The sequence below is a fragment of the Balaenoptera borealis genome (assembly GCF_965194805.1).
Source record: "Balaenoptera borealis genome assembly, chromosome: 1".
NCBI classification, from domain to species: Eukaryota; Metazoa; Chordata; class Mammalia; order Artiodactyla; family Balaenopteridae; genus Balaenoptera; species Balaenoptera borealis.
This window is the reverse complement of record NC_138860.1, coordinates 118866250-118881059: the sequence shown is the minus strand read 5'-3', so window position 1 is coordinate 118881059 and position 14810 is coordinate 118866250. Positions and strand designations below refer to the sequence as shown.

The window sequence follows — 14810 nt, the reverse complement described above, 5'->3', positions numbered from 1 at the left end:
TATGCTGGGAAAGAAAGTTTTTTGTCAGAGGAAAAGCCAGATAACACAAAAGGGCAGATTCAGAGAGAGGAGATGAGTAGCAGTGCTAATAGAAAAGTACAGTAAAAGATCCACAAACTAATGTTGCTACATACTCAGAGCTGCTTTGAATCAGTGCCCGCCCCCGCGAGGCTAACTCATATTACAGTACCATTTTTAGATTCCATGGGTCCCTGATTTCCCTTAATGCTGTAGAGAGGACTGAAATAATTCTCTCTTCCCTGGGATAGCCTAAGTCTCCATTCTTTGCAATCAAAAGAGCTGAAGTGAAACAAAATGTTTTTGGTTTGGTTTGGTTTACTACTAATAATAATGAAAAGACCAAGCACACTGAGCTCTAGATCCAGTTTTGCCACTAAATAGCTATATCATGAGTTTCAAAGTCTTCATCTGTAAAATGACAGCAATGAATTAAACTACTGCTAAATCTCCTTTTAATTGCCAGCATTCTGTAACTAGTTGAATCTGTTAAGAAAGTCACTACTTTTTTTTTCACCTTTCATTGAATGAAAAACAAAGGCATTTATAAGAGTCAATTCAGGCTTTGAGGCATTGGAAGAATTCAAGTAACACTGATGTATCACTGATGTACGTATCAGAGAAAAAACAGATTCAGGCTCCCATGGGCATATGACCTGAAACAAAGATGGGGACTCTGGGATGAGCAGAATGGAAAGAGAATGGGTCAGGTAGGAGGCTATTATGAGAGTCTAGGAGAAAGATGATTATAAATTAGATTTGAGGGCAGAGTTAGAGATTATATGCCCCTTAAAGAGTTTAAACTTAAGCTCCTGAACTATTTTATTCAATGTGGTATCCCCAGTGTCTAGAACATAGTAAGTGCTTGTTAATTAATTGATGGAAAGATTTGGATGAATAAATGAATTGATGTAAAGACTTAGAGGAATTTGAGGGTTACTTGGGGGAAAATAGATTCTAAGTATTCAATATGATATCTCAATTCTCTTAATATTGAAATGAAAGGTAATAAGTGGGAGAAAAAATATCTTCTGTTATTTTTCAATGTAATAATATTTTACTGTAATATACTGGCATTAGCACCACTATTGTATAAAAGCCTCCATGTATTCCCTAATTTGTGACTACAGGTCTCATTTGTTTTCTACTTAAATACTAGTCTGTAATATTTTAAAAAACAAAGGGAATAAGTTCCTGGGAAGAATGCCTACATTCAAGCTTTGGCATAGCTCCAATCTAAGGACGTGACACTTTATTTTTAATTTTTTAAAAATTTTTTGGCCGCGCCGCGCAGCATGTGGAATCTTAGTTCCCCCACCAGGGATCAAACCCACGCCCCCTGAATTCGAAGCACGGAGTCTTAACCACTGGACCGCCAGGGAAGTCTCCCCGACACGTTACTTTTAAAAGTTTGTTTATATTGTAGTCTTTTGAAAATACTATTTGAGTCATTGTTCTTCCTATACTCACATAGGAATAATAACAAAAAAGGCCGAGTAACTAACAATGTATGATTTTTCTCTGATAAATATACTGAAACTGATGTAAACACACATTTCTTAAGGAATGCCAATAGAAAAATTTACAAGTTCTGTTTTAGAACAGATTAAAAACTCATTATAATGAGTTACAGGGTTGTTTCAATTTTTGTTGTGATGTAAATTTGCCTTGCCAAGAATTCCAGTAATAAAAGGGTTTTAGAATCTAATTTTAATATAGAGATTTTAATTTTAATACTTATTTTAGCAACAATTTAAACCCTAACAAATATGTTATCAACAGGTGACCACACAGGACCAAAAAAAGAAGATACAATTGAATCAAAATCAGAAATATTAAGGGATGGAAAAGAAAGAAACTTCAAATATATACTTGAACTACCCCCAAGTAATTAAAATTTGGATACATAAATAAAATGTTTATCCATAAGGAAAACAGTGGTACCATTTACATACAGGGCCATCCCTGCTTTGCACGGTACTAGAGGACCATGAAACTGACCATATAAGCTGAAACCATGCCAAGCAATCTTAATAATGGGAAAAACTGCAATTGTTCTGTGACCTTTAAAAATTTTTGTCAAAATGTTTAAAAGTCTCACTGTCAGTTACCTTTGTATAGGGAAATAAAAAATATGTTAAATATTAACTTAGTACAGTGTAATTTAAAACATTAGAAACAGTGAGAAATTAAAGTTCCATTTCTTAGAAAAAATTTATGAAGAGTAGTTTGAATAGTGCTTTTCTTGTATAAATAACCATACAGAGCAAGCATATATTCTATGTTTTGGCAAACTGTCATACTCCTTTCTAAGTGTGGGTCAGCTCCCAACATTTCATCCTTTGCACTTTCAATGTCATGAAATAGCTCCAAGAGTTCTTCTAACGTGAAGTTTTTTTGCTGTTGTAACCTCCTCTGGGACATGTCTATCCTATTCATCACAACCCTTTCCTCTTATGTCAAAAAATTTGCCTTAAAAAAAAATAAATAAAAACAAGTTCGCCTTTACCAAGTTCCTCTGTCTGCATAAGTAGAGCCTCTCAAATGGCAGCAGTGCCCCAGGATCAGCTATTTCTTCTATAACTCCATTTATATCTGATTCTAATTTCAATTTCTGTGTTACCACTATTTCTTTATTTCATTGTACTTTCCATCTTTGTTGACCAGTTACTTTTTTTGATTATCCATTTGTGTAAAATGCCACATGAGTTTATCAGAGAGAAGGAAGCAAGACAGCTACACACTCTGCTGTCTGTGCATGAACTAACAGATGTGTCGTGTACAATCACCAACAGATTCTGAATGAAATGATGTGACCGATCACTGATCTTAATTTACTATTTACTATTTCTGTAGTGACTTGTAAGCTGAAGAGACAGTAGCAAAGCTTATACTTTACACAGCTAATCACAGTGGGATTAATTTGAACCATGTTGCTGGGAGACTGGTGTTATTTAATTAAACCGTGTTAAGTGATATTTGTGTATATTGGAACCATGCAAAGTGAGGAATGCTTGTATATATGTATTGAGAAAGATTCTCGATGATATAATCTCTATGTTGTCAACTTCATATATAAATGGTTTTCTTCTTTTAACAGTTCTTTCCCCCACTAAATGCGAAGGACTTATATTCACTGAGATAAAGATTTTTCCTACATATGAGAAAGTATCCCCTATGGCATAAGACAACTTCTCTATTACCACTCTGCTTTTCTATCTTGGGCCTCCTTACATAAACTTTAGGTTTCCGAAAGGTAGGAGCATTTGTCTCTAGAATCCACAAAAATGCCAAAGAAATTCTGGCGACTAAATGATTTGCCTCTGGCACTCTCCTTCTTAAAATCCTTCAGTAGCTCTCTACCATATGATAAATGCTTTACCATGGCATACAAGTCCTTTATAATTTGACCCCTGAATGTCCCTCAAACTTTATCTCCTGACACCTCCTGCCTAATACTCCATAACCCCAAAACAAGGAACTGCTCTTGCCTCCAAGCCTTGGTTTATGTCATCACCTGTGTGTAAACAGCATACATGTCTACTAACTACAGTATCATTAGGATAACTTGCATCCTCAAGATGCAGCTCAAATGTTGCCTCTTTCCCTGTTCTCTAAAAACTCCCCCACCTCCAGTGCCAAGAAGTTTAGGGATCCCTCAGCCGTTGCTATAAAAATTTTCACATCTTAATCATTGCATTTGTTATAGCATAATATACTTTTGTGATTTACTTTAGTATCTATTTCCTTTTTTAGACAGTAGGCTACTTGAAGGCAGGAACTATACCTTGTTTACCAATACTGGTTTCCTGAATGAACTGTAGGACAAAAGGATGTGATTAAAACAACTGCAGCATTCCAGAGTTAGTGACAAATTTTATCTCAAAACTGCTCTTTTGTTTGAAGCAACTTCCTTGTATCTTTTGCTTCTGTCTAGTCTCAGGAAGCTGAGGCAAAGGTGGGCTAACCTTACACATGATCATGTGAAAGGCAACATCGCTGAGACATGAGTAGCAGGTTAACTAGTTCTACTCACCCTACCTAAGTGGGATGAAGGGTGTTCGGAGCCAGAGGACCGAGGCAAAATAAGACAGGTGAGAAGGGTCACTGACTTGAGAAGCAGCCCTTGAGGAGGAAAATAACCACTAACACCAGGTGAAAGGGCACAGTCAATAAAACTTCCGAGCAGCAATGTTCGTTCACTGACTAATAACATGTGCTTGCTATGTACCATTCACTGGGCTGAAATACCACAGTGAAAAAATATAGACCTTGCACTGAAGGACTCCTAAATCACTCATATATTTCCCTTTAGCCCACTGCTACTGCACTGTTATCTGAAAGCCAGTATTAAATTGTCCTTTTCTGTAACGTAATAATAGCATTCCTTTACAGATCAGGTGATTCCAAATATCTAATAAAATCTGTCAAACACTACAGGACTCGTATGTCAGCAACGCCTTGAGGAATACAAAGGTTTGTAGCCATGTTTTGGCCAAAATAACCAGGGAAACCTATGGCAGACTACAGAAATAGTGGTAAGACACCCATAGCTGATCCAAAAAGAAGCCTTAAGCAAGAATTCAGAATGAGATAAAAAAAAATCAACAACCATGAACATGTAAGTACTACTTGAGGTAAGGCAATAAAGTTCCTGAAGTTTTAAGAATAGGGAGTTTAATTGTTTTCAAACAATTAAATAGAAGAATGATTCCTGGTAACTGGAGAGATTGAAGAGAATTAAATTAGAGAATGAATAGCACACAGACCTCTCTATTCTACCCACCTCCCCTTCTTGGAACATACTTCCCTCACGCCCACAACAGAATCCTGCCCACCTCTGTCCCAAGCTCCTCGCAATATTGACACATTAACCTACATTAATTAGTACTCGGTTTTCACCTTGGCCCCATCAACTCCCGCTGTAGTCCTTCTCAACTAGTTCTAGTGGAGAAAAACAGTATGACAAACTAATTCTCAAAAGGGTGCTAAATGACCGATAACACCTTTTTCTGAGGACACAGACATTTTTTTTTAAAACCTTCTGGGAACTGAAATACTTTCAGCCAAATGAATTTATCGTTAATGTTAGGATGTCAATCACAAGAGGAAAATATCTTTGGATGAAGGAACGTCTTCCAAGTCCCACAGAGTACACCACTTGGGTGGTCACTGGCTTGCCTGTGAGGGAGTTCAGTACGTGTTGCCTTGTTCTTAGCTCCCCTTCCATTAGTGGAAATGGCAGAGTGCAGAGTAGATGGTCACAGTGGTGACAGCACAGGCCCTAAGCAGCAGCTTTTATGTTAGACTTTCAGTACTAAGCCTGAACTGCGAACCAAGCAAAGGAAAATGTAGCTCTGCAGACTTTTACAGGAATATTGGGCAGGTGAGAAGATGATCTATAGCGTTAACTGTGGAACATAAGAATTCCCCTTATTTCTTTCTCCAGGCACGGATTTTATTTTTATTGTTGTTCTCATCAACATTCAGCATTGCTGTACTTCCTTAGTACTGTCCTTGCTTGAAATAGATTATGAAAAGCTGTATAGGTTTTGAGTGACTGATAAATCATAACGCATTCCACTTGATTTTTTTAGCTCTTCTTTCCCTTCCAACTTTATAAAGATGTTAACTGTGTACCTCCTATGTAATGGAAAGATTTTTTTAACTGAAATAATTCCATCAAACTAGAATAAGAATTCACACTGATTTATAATTATTACTAAAAGTATAGTAGTTGAATTTTTTGACATTCAGAAAAATACTGCCATACATTATTCATAACAGTCTGTTTTAAAATGTGTGCCTCATATTTCACAATTGTTCTGAGTTATACCTTCATGCTAAGATGTGCTTAACTGCTCCCATCTGGCTTATCCTCTTGACCCCAGAAAAATTTCTCCAATTGAAATCGCTGCTAATGTTCTTACAATTTTAAAGAGCAGACTTCCAATAGTAATGTAGCAACTGATCAGCTATATTTAAAAACCAATTTAAAAATTCATCTAGAGTCCAAGCTCAGAGTTATGACTCTTGTGTTCCAAGCAACCCAGCATGCACTCTGGATCTAACTTATCTGATTTTTGGCACAAATTTAAACATTTAGTGGGAAGTGAAAACATATTTCAGTTCCTAGGTAAATAAGAGTTATATTAAGGCGGCTAACTAAATTGAGGGAATGTAACCAGTCAGTCTGGGGAAATACACAGCTTGTTAAAGTGGTAATATTGGTTTTTAAAAACAAGTCAAGGTGTGAATATTGATTTCAGATTTTTTTTAAAGAAAAAATTCAAGGGCCTTTCCTTATGAAACCCCCTGATTTCATTCTTAACTGTCCCTCTTCAGAGAGAAGCACTATCTTATTTTTAATATGCATGATTTTATACATTTATATAAATACAATGTTTCACTGTTCAGTAAAGCATAAATTTCTGTAAGTTGTTTTGATAATGTTATATTTTTGCATGTTTTTGAACTTTATATATATTACACTATACAAATGCTTTGAGGCTATTTCTTTTGTCAATGTTATATTTTTGAGATTTATACATGTTGCCATAAATAGGTAGATTTAGTTTGTTCATTTTAGCTGCTGCATAGTGTTACATTTTATGAATCTATCAAAATATATCCTTTTAAAATTTAAATATATTGGGGTTTCTAGTGTTTTGTTTTCATAAACAATGCTGCAAGTAACATTTTAAAATTTCTTATTGTGTATGTGTGTTAGACAGTTTCTCTAAGATATATTCATATGAGCAGAATTACTAAGTGTTAGGCAGTGTGCATCTTCACCTTTCCTAGACATGCCAAATCGTGCTCCAAAGTGGTTGTTCTAGTTCCATCAGCAGTAAGTGAGAATTCCTGTTGTATCTCATCTGGCCAAAAGTAGGTATTTTCAGACTTTAAATATTTGCCAATTTCACAATTGTGAAATGATACCTCATTGTTTTAATTTCATTTCCCTTATTCCTAGTATGGTTAAAAATCTTTTCACATATTAAGTGACCAATGGATTTGCTGTTTTGGGAGCTGCCCATTTTTCTGTTGGGTTATTGATTTCTGTGCATTCTTTACATGTTCTGGATGCTAGTTCTTTGTTAGTTACATGGGTTACAAATATTTTCTCCCAGTCTGTGGTTTGTATTTTCACTATTTGTGTTGTACCTTGTTGTGGGGGGGGGGGGGGAAGCCTTATTTTTAATAAAGTAAATTTATTAATCTTTAAAAAAAAAGTCAAGGGGTGAGAGATAAAAGGGATAAAAGGCAGAAGCAAACCAAAAACTCTACTGAAGAGTGAATAAAAATACTGCTGCTGATTTACTTGCTTTGTTATTTCTATCTCAATATTACTTCTAGTTTTCAGAACATTTTATATTAATCTTCTGTTTATTTATCTCAAGTTTCCATGAGTTGTCAGTATTTCTACACACACAACTTTCTTGCAGCCACTTCAAAGATTACTTAAAGAATTGTAATATTTCCAGATACTTCCAGAGAAAAGGAATAATGATGTCATTATTACCTGTCATCCAAAACTATATTTGTTCCCTTGGCTTTCAGGAAAAAACAAAATTTTACTTCCTCTTGCATTCATGCTTGAGGTAGTCAGAAGTAATCAAACTCACATATAACAAATATTGGCATAATGAACTAATATATGGGGAAACAGTATTTGAAGTTATTAAGAGCACAGTCATGTCAAAGATGCCTGGATTTGAGTCCTAACTGTCAATTATTAGTCATGTGGCCTTGGGTAAATGACTTAACCATTTTATACCTCAATTAACTTATTTATGACACACTGAACATACTATCTGTCTCAATGGGTTGTTTTTAAGATTAAAAAGATACAGGGTTCAGCAGATAGACTATAATATTGCACATAAGAAAGGAGCTGTTAATATTTACTGTAATAGTTATAATAATAATTCAAAAATAGTTTGATAGATAAAATATGTAATAAACTTCATATTAATCAAATCCCAAGTACCTTATTCATCTTTTATAATAAGCACAGACTGTTAAAAGCACAGTGGATTCAGTATCAGCAAGTAGTATCTCTTGATCCTGCTGTAACTCTGAGTGACCCTGAGCGATTCTCTTAACCTCTCTGGGCTTATCTTAGATTTATCACTTACAGAATGAATAACTTAAGTCCTTGTCTTGACCTTAAGAATTCATGTAGCATTTTAGGGGTAGAACTGAAAGGATGAAGGAATAGGAGTCCCTAGGTTATAACTAATATGAACTTTTATTCTAGGTACTCCTAGAATGGATCCTGTTTGCAGGAAGTAACTGAGAATGACCTAGGTGGTTCAAAAAATGAACCAAAATTAGTAAATTCCATAAATAATCAGTCTGGTCCTTCTGCCTTTCATATAAACCACAGGAACAGAAAGAGTCTACCAAGCTCACTGTGAGAGTACTTCTACTGCACATTCATATTAAAGTAAGACATGCATGTAGATAGTGTGATGGAAACTTGTTCCAAGCCTGCTATGTGGAGAATTAGTTTAGGTTTAGATTGAGCCCCTATGTCTGCAATACTTTCCTGCAATACTTGTTTTTAAAAAGTCTATATACAGTTTCCATTATTAGACAAACTCTGAAAAGAGGGAAAGCATTCTCAGAAAAACTACAAAATCATCTCAAATATTTCAACACTGTTTTGAACTACTATCAAAGCATAGTGAACCATGCATGGATGCTTCATTTATCAGAAAGTAATTTGGTTTCTAAATACTTTCGACTAAACCTTCTCTAGAGAAAATTCAGCTATAGTTGCTAATTGATAACATAGCAAGATCCCTGACTTCTACAGTGTCTGTTTCTACTAGTTAACAATACAAGCCAGATTTTAAAAGTTTAAAAAACTGTGTAAGAGAAAAGAAGTCTGTGAAAGATATGTATCCATGACCCAGTTTGTTTACCTTAATGCTATTTCACTTTACTAGACTTATTGAGAATATATTATTTTTGGTCTGTATATTTTGAAATACCAATGGGCCAAGGCTCATATAATGTGTGCGTAAGTCCTTGGAAGATAATATCTTCCGCTTTAAGTAAGTAAAACTTCAAAGTTAAAAATGATAATCTGCTCTAATAGTTAAAATCAGTCTTTTAAAATTCTCTCTATAGTATTTCTTTATATACTCCTCTACACAATCACGACTCAAGCTTTATTTATCAATAATTTTTCCCTTTCTGGAACGCTAATTTCATGAACCATGGGCATTATTAACCTTGGAAAGTAATGATTAGTTTGTTTTTCTCTCATACACAGTGGCATTCTTCAGGATGCAATAACTGTATATTTAATATCAAATACAATTTATTAAGGTAATTTTCATATTATGAGATTTTCTTTGTTTGATGCTATTCATCAGTACAGTTTCCTCAGAGGTACACTTAGCAGTCAGAGGTATACTAAGTAGCATTAATCAGACAGATTCATGACTGTATGTCAAGACCAATTCTGGTACAAACGATCACTCTGCAGTTTCATGGAAGCAACCAACAACCTCAAAGGAGCTGTCAGATTCTAAGAACTATCTAGGATGAAGACTAGTCTAAATGCCATAAGAACAATGGTGTGGTATGGTCATGGGAGGAAAAATACTCCATGAGATCAAAACCTTTTTAATCAATTTACAATTGTGCCCTGTAGAAGGGATTATGAAGGGAAGCAAACAAGGTCAGGATCCTTTCCAAAACCAGATAAATAGCTGATGGTTAACAGTTATTAACGGCTTGCTATTTTTCTGACACTGTATTGCATGGATTATTCCATTCCATGTTCCCAACAGCTCCCCATGAAGTGGGTAGTATTATCGTCACATTTTACACATGAGGGAACTAAAGCTTAGGTTAAGCAACCTGCCCAAGGTCGACGGGACCTAGAAAATGGCAGATGGAATTTGAACAAATTAACCAGAGCCAGAATACCATCTCCAATCTGAATCTTCCAAGAGGAAAAGAATATGACACAATAAGACACCAACATAGCTCATTATTAAGTGTATTTAGGCGCCCATATCAAGTCAAATACTGCCCTCCAATATTTTGGGGCCTTTAATACCTTAGACAGAAATTTTGTATCTTCTTCATCCCCTGTAGAAAATCAACAACTCAGTGTTTGAGAAAAAGACAAGCTGAATATATTGAGAAGAATTTACACTTGTGTTAATTCAGGAAACTGCACAGCATATTTTATGAAATAATTATGGAGGCTGTGTTACTATTCCTTTTTACCCGAGAAAAAGCCAACTCACATGCATATGACTACTATTTTTTACTACCTATCCCCAACCCTCACTTCTACTCTATTTACGCTTCAGGCCTCACATTCATGTATATATCATGGCAGAGCTTATTATTTCCTAATAAAATTAGAAACTCTTTAAAAAAAAGCCAAGTATTTTACCTACACCCAAGTGTACCTCACTTTGGATATATAAAAGTTACAATGTGACTTCAAAGTTTTAGAAGTAAGTTATTGCCCTAATGTAATAAAAAAAGAGAACTCCAAAATTCTATCAGTGACTTACTCCTACATGTGAATTTTGTCCCCATCATTATCTGAAGGGTTTTCTTTTATTTTTCTTAAGACCCTGTCTTTGGTGGGCACCACTTTCCTGGATTAGAACAGCACCCTAAAAAAAAAAAAAAAAAAGAACAGCACCCTAATTCCTATTGCTGAGGAAAGGAATTTAAAACATTGACTTTGGGCTCAACTTCAGAATGAGATCTTAGGAGCTGAAGAGCTCCGAGATCCACATGGCACCCAAATACATCAAAGTAAAACTACATCTTACCTTAACACCTTGCATACCAGGGGGCCCCATTAATCCAGAAAGACCTTGATCACCCTAAGAACAAAACACAAACAGAGGTTTAATATTATGAAAGAGAATTGAAAATTATGATTTCCTTGCTGCAGGATTTCACTTTGGACGTCCAGATCTTACTGCATTCATTTCTGATCTCCTCTATCTGGCTCAAGGTCCACCTCGCTTCTGGGACTGTTCGAGACCTTTTCTGAGGCTCCTAGCCCTTATCTCTTCTAGTGCTGATTACCTGGACAGTACTTCCCCCACCTCTAAGGTCTTGCTTCTTTTTCTCTGATGTCCTTTTCTCTAGGAATGTCCTTACTTCCCAAATTCTCATCTTTCCCAAAGTCTACCGTGCTTTAAAAATGTAAAGGAATCTACTTAAAAATTCTACCAGTGCTTTGTGAGGCAGCTGTGGACAGCTCAGGCCTGCCCTTCTAGGTGAGGACCTGTAGCCCGATGGGACACCCACGTGGAACCTCAAGGCAGGGCTGGGGGGTGGGAGGCAGAACTGGGCTCTCGTCATGCACCAGGGAAAGGGGCACTTCCGTTTCTGGGGCTGCAGTGAAAGTTTATTGAGAGGACCGTGTGTTTGACTTCACAGACCCAACTTCGCAAATTAGGGCCTTCTGTCCCCACACCCCAACCCCTTCCCCCAAATGTGATGAAAGCCTGCGAGCAGGGTAGGAAGGAGAAATTATACCAGTGAGGGGGAAGGAGTGTCTGTGGTGGGTAGAATGGCCAACGACATAGAGGAGGCTGTGTGAACTGACAAGGATGAAACATGTCAAAGTGGAATGGGGCTATAATCTTAAACCAGTTTACTCGTGGTACACTTCTTCTTCGCCTCTGTTCCCTTCCCTCTTCCTGCTGTGACAAAGTTATTGTGCGTGAAAAAAGTATGTTCTTTGAAAGAAAAAAAAAGTACTTAGTTAATAACCCTAAATAAACTCGTTAATGACTGTTTAGGCACTATTTAATTTTCAATGTATTATCTACTTTAATATGTCATCAAATGAAACAATCAGAAGGGAAAGGATGTTTCTGATTAATTACAAAGTGCTTTTCCATATGTTTAATATTTTAATGTTTTTTTGCTCAGTGTTTTATTAGGATGGCTTCCATTTGTTATGGGATGATGGGTTTATACATATATATATATATTTTTACACTTATTTCTCTGATAGAAGGAAAAGAAAACTGCACTAGGAAACAGGAGACTGGAGGCTCATCTCCTACTAGCTCTAATCAAGGGTAGATCACTTGATTTCCCTTCAAAGTTTCTCCATCTGAAAAATGGGAATAATAATATCACACTCGTCTTGTGGGAAAGGAAAAATTACCACTATTTAAAAGTTATCTTTTTTGCCATTGAGGTCCCACAAGAAATTAAACACTTAGGTGTGCTCTATGAGAGATGTTCCTTACTGGATATTACATGCAGAAGGACTAGAATCTGCGTTGCTTTTATTGTTTCATCATTGACTATATATTTATTGTAAAAATAGCTAAATGTTTAAAAATAAAATTCAATTGTTTCCCAATACTCACACCAATTTAATGTTTGTATTTTATTTATTTGTATTTATATTATATGTGTATAAATATCCTGCCTCCTCAGTATAATTGAACCTAATTGTATGTAAATATAATTTCTGAGAAATTGTTTTTAAATGTTACCATTTTAAAAATATCTCATTTTGAAAGTTGGATTTCACTTAAAGCTCAATGAAAACATTCTATTAAATCCTATATCTTACCATATTTCTCCTATATAGTATTGACCACAGTTAGTATATGAGTAACTCAAAAAGTTAAAAAAAAAAAAACAAACCCACTGACATACTTCCAAGTCACAACTCGCAGGCTGAATCACCCTATATTTTATACAGATACTGTACACATACTGAACCACACTATATTTTGTACAGAGAAGCCACAAGGGAAGATAAAAATAAGCATCTGATAAAATCTGAATGCGTAATTTGGGGAGTTTATTTAAAGCAGTCACCAAAAGAGAGTGGATGCCTAATTTCTAAATTTTAAGTAAGAAATCAAATGTTTTATATTTAGAGATTTTTAAAGATGGCATTTATGTTTCTCAGATTGCAGAATTTTTTTCCTTGTAATAATTAAGGGACCAATGAAAATACTGTTTCTAATAATAAACTTCCATTCCTTTTCTAAATTATTTAGATTCAGTGAACTCAGTTCCATCACAGAAATGAAATTCTTACAGTTCTAGATTAAATTTGAGGATTTAATTGCTAGTATAATATCTATTAATGTGATGTAATTTTTCTTACGTTTACAAGAGTTTCTGTAAACCAATTAAAGGATAAGATTTCAACCCAGTAACCACAAAAATTATTCAGGGATTTTAAAAGTTTGTGAATTTACACTACATAAACAAAAACATCCTATAATTGTATCACATTCATCAAGTGCATGTCTAAATAAAGCTTCCCAGATATATACCTAAATACTTGACTTGTATTCATCCTCACTGGAAAACAATATCTTCCTCTTAATAAAGATTTTCGCTGCTATCTTTACTTTGAAACATTAGTTTCTTTTTATCTAAATGCGTATGTGTATTTGAGCACATTATGATAAAATAAAAAGCATACTGTACTGAAAGTCAGAAAACTTAGATACATCATTAATTCATCTACTTGCTATCCACTTAAATTCTATGAATCTTGTTTTCTCAACTGGAAAAAAGATAATGATGACCACCTCCCTCACTGTTACTGTGGGACTTAAACAAGATAAGTATGTAGAACTATTCTAGGAATAAAGGTGTAAAATGGCATTAGAATTTACAATGGCATCCATACTAACAGCAACATTTTTGAGGTTAGGACCAAAAGTATCTTGTTCTAATTTTTTGCCCCATCTGTTCCTAGTTCACAGGTAGCACAAGGGCATGACAAAGTAGACACTCAAAAAAATTAATGGTATGATTTAAAGTGAAAAGTTGGGCTGATAATACTGTTTACTTGATTCTTCAAATATTTCTTCTTTCATTAAAATCCAATAGTTATCTATATATTCTGTCTGAAATCAAGTAAAATCTACATTTAAAAAAGATAAAAATGATTAAAAGCTTGAAATATATCACCATGATTTTATTTCATGGACGAATAATTACCTTTTCTCCAGAAACTGCATGACTTGGGGAAAAACCTGGATCTCCTTTGGGGCCCTAAATAAAAGTTATAAAACACTTGATGAAACATAAATTACATATATCATACTTCTTTGGTTGTATGCATTGCCAGACGCTACACACATTATATGGTATTGAATAAAATTACGTATTTGAAATTGAGATGTACAAGTATTATTTACCTTTTTAGTGTATATTTCACTTATCCTTAATTTTAAATGTTGATTAGATCCCTAGAAATTCCCCAGACATACCTGATTTTTCTAATCAATGAAGTTATACTACGATTGAAACATCTTTTTTTTTATAGGTAACTCTTGTCATTTTTACTTTTTTATTTAATTTTTATTGAAGTATAGTTGCTTTACAATGTTGTGTTAGCTTCTACTGCACAGCAAAATGAATCAGCCATACATATACACATACCCCCTCCCTTTTGGATTTCCCTCCCATTTAAGACATCACAGTGCATTAAGTAGAGTTCCCTGTGCTATACAGTATGTTCCCCTCAGTTGTCTGTTTTATACATAGTATCAATAGTGCATATGTGTCAATCCCAATCTCCCAATTCCTCCTACCCCACCCCTTTCCCCCTTCATATCCATCCACATCCATACATTTGTAGAGACGTGGATGGACCTAGAGAGTGTCATACAGAGTGAAGTAAGTCAGAAAAAGAAAAGCAAATATCGTATATTAACGCATATATGTGGAATCTAGAAAAATGGTATAGATGACCTTATTTGCAAAGCAGAAATAGAGACACAGACGTAGAGAACAAATGCAAC

At 35.0% G+C, this 14810-nt stretch overlaps 1 protein-coding gene across 1 annotated transcript in view; it reads right to left on the bottom strand.

Annotated features, from left to right (window-relative positions):
- Positions 1–14810, bottom strand: part of COL24A1 (collagen type XXIV alpha 1 chain) — a 412921-nt gene that overhangs the window by 323868 nt on the left and 74243 nt on the right. The window contains exons 9-10 of the mRNA XM_082408071.1: positions 14005–14058; positions 10836–10889 (exon numbers count right to left, since the gene is read on the bottom strand). Coding sequence (XP_082264197.1) covers positions 10836–10889; positions 14005–14058 — 108 coding nt within the window. The remainder of the gene's footprint in view (positions 1–10835; positions 10890–14004; positions 14059–14810) is intronic.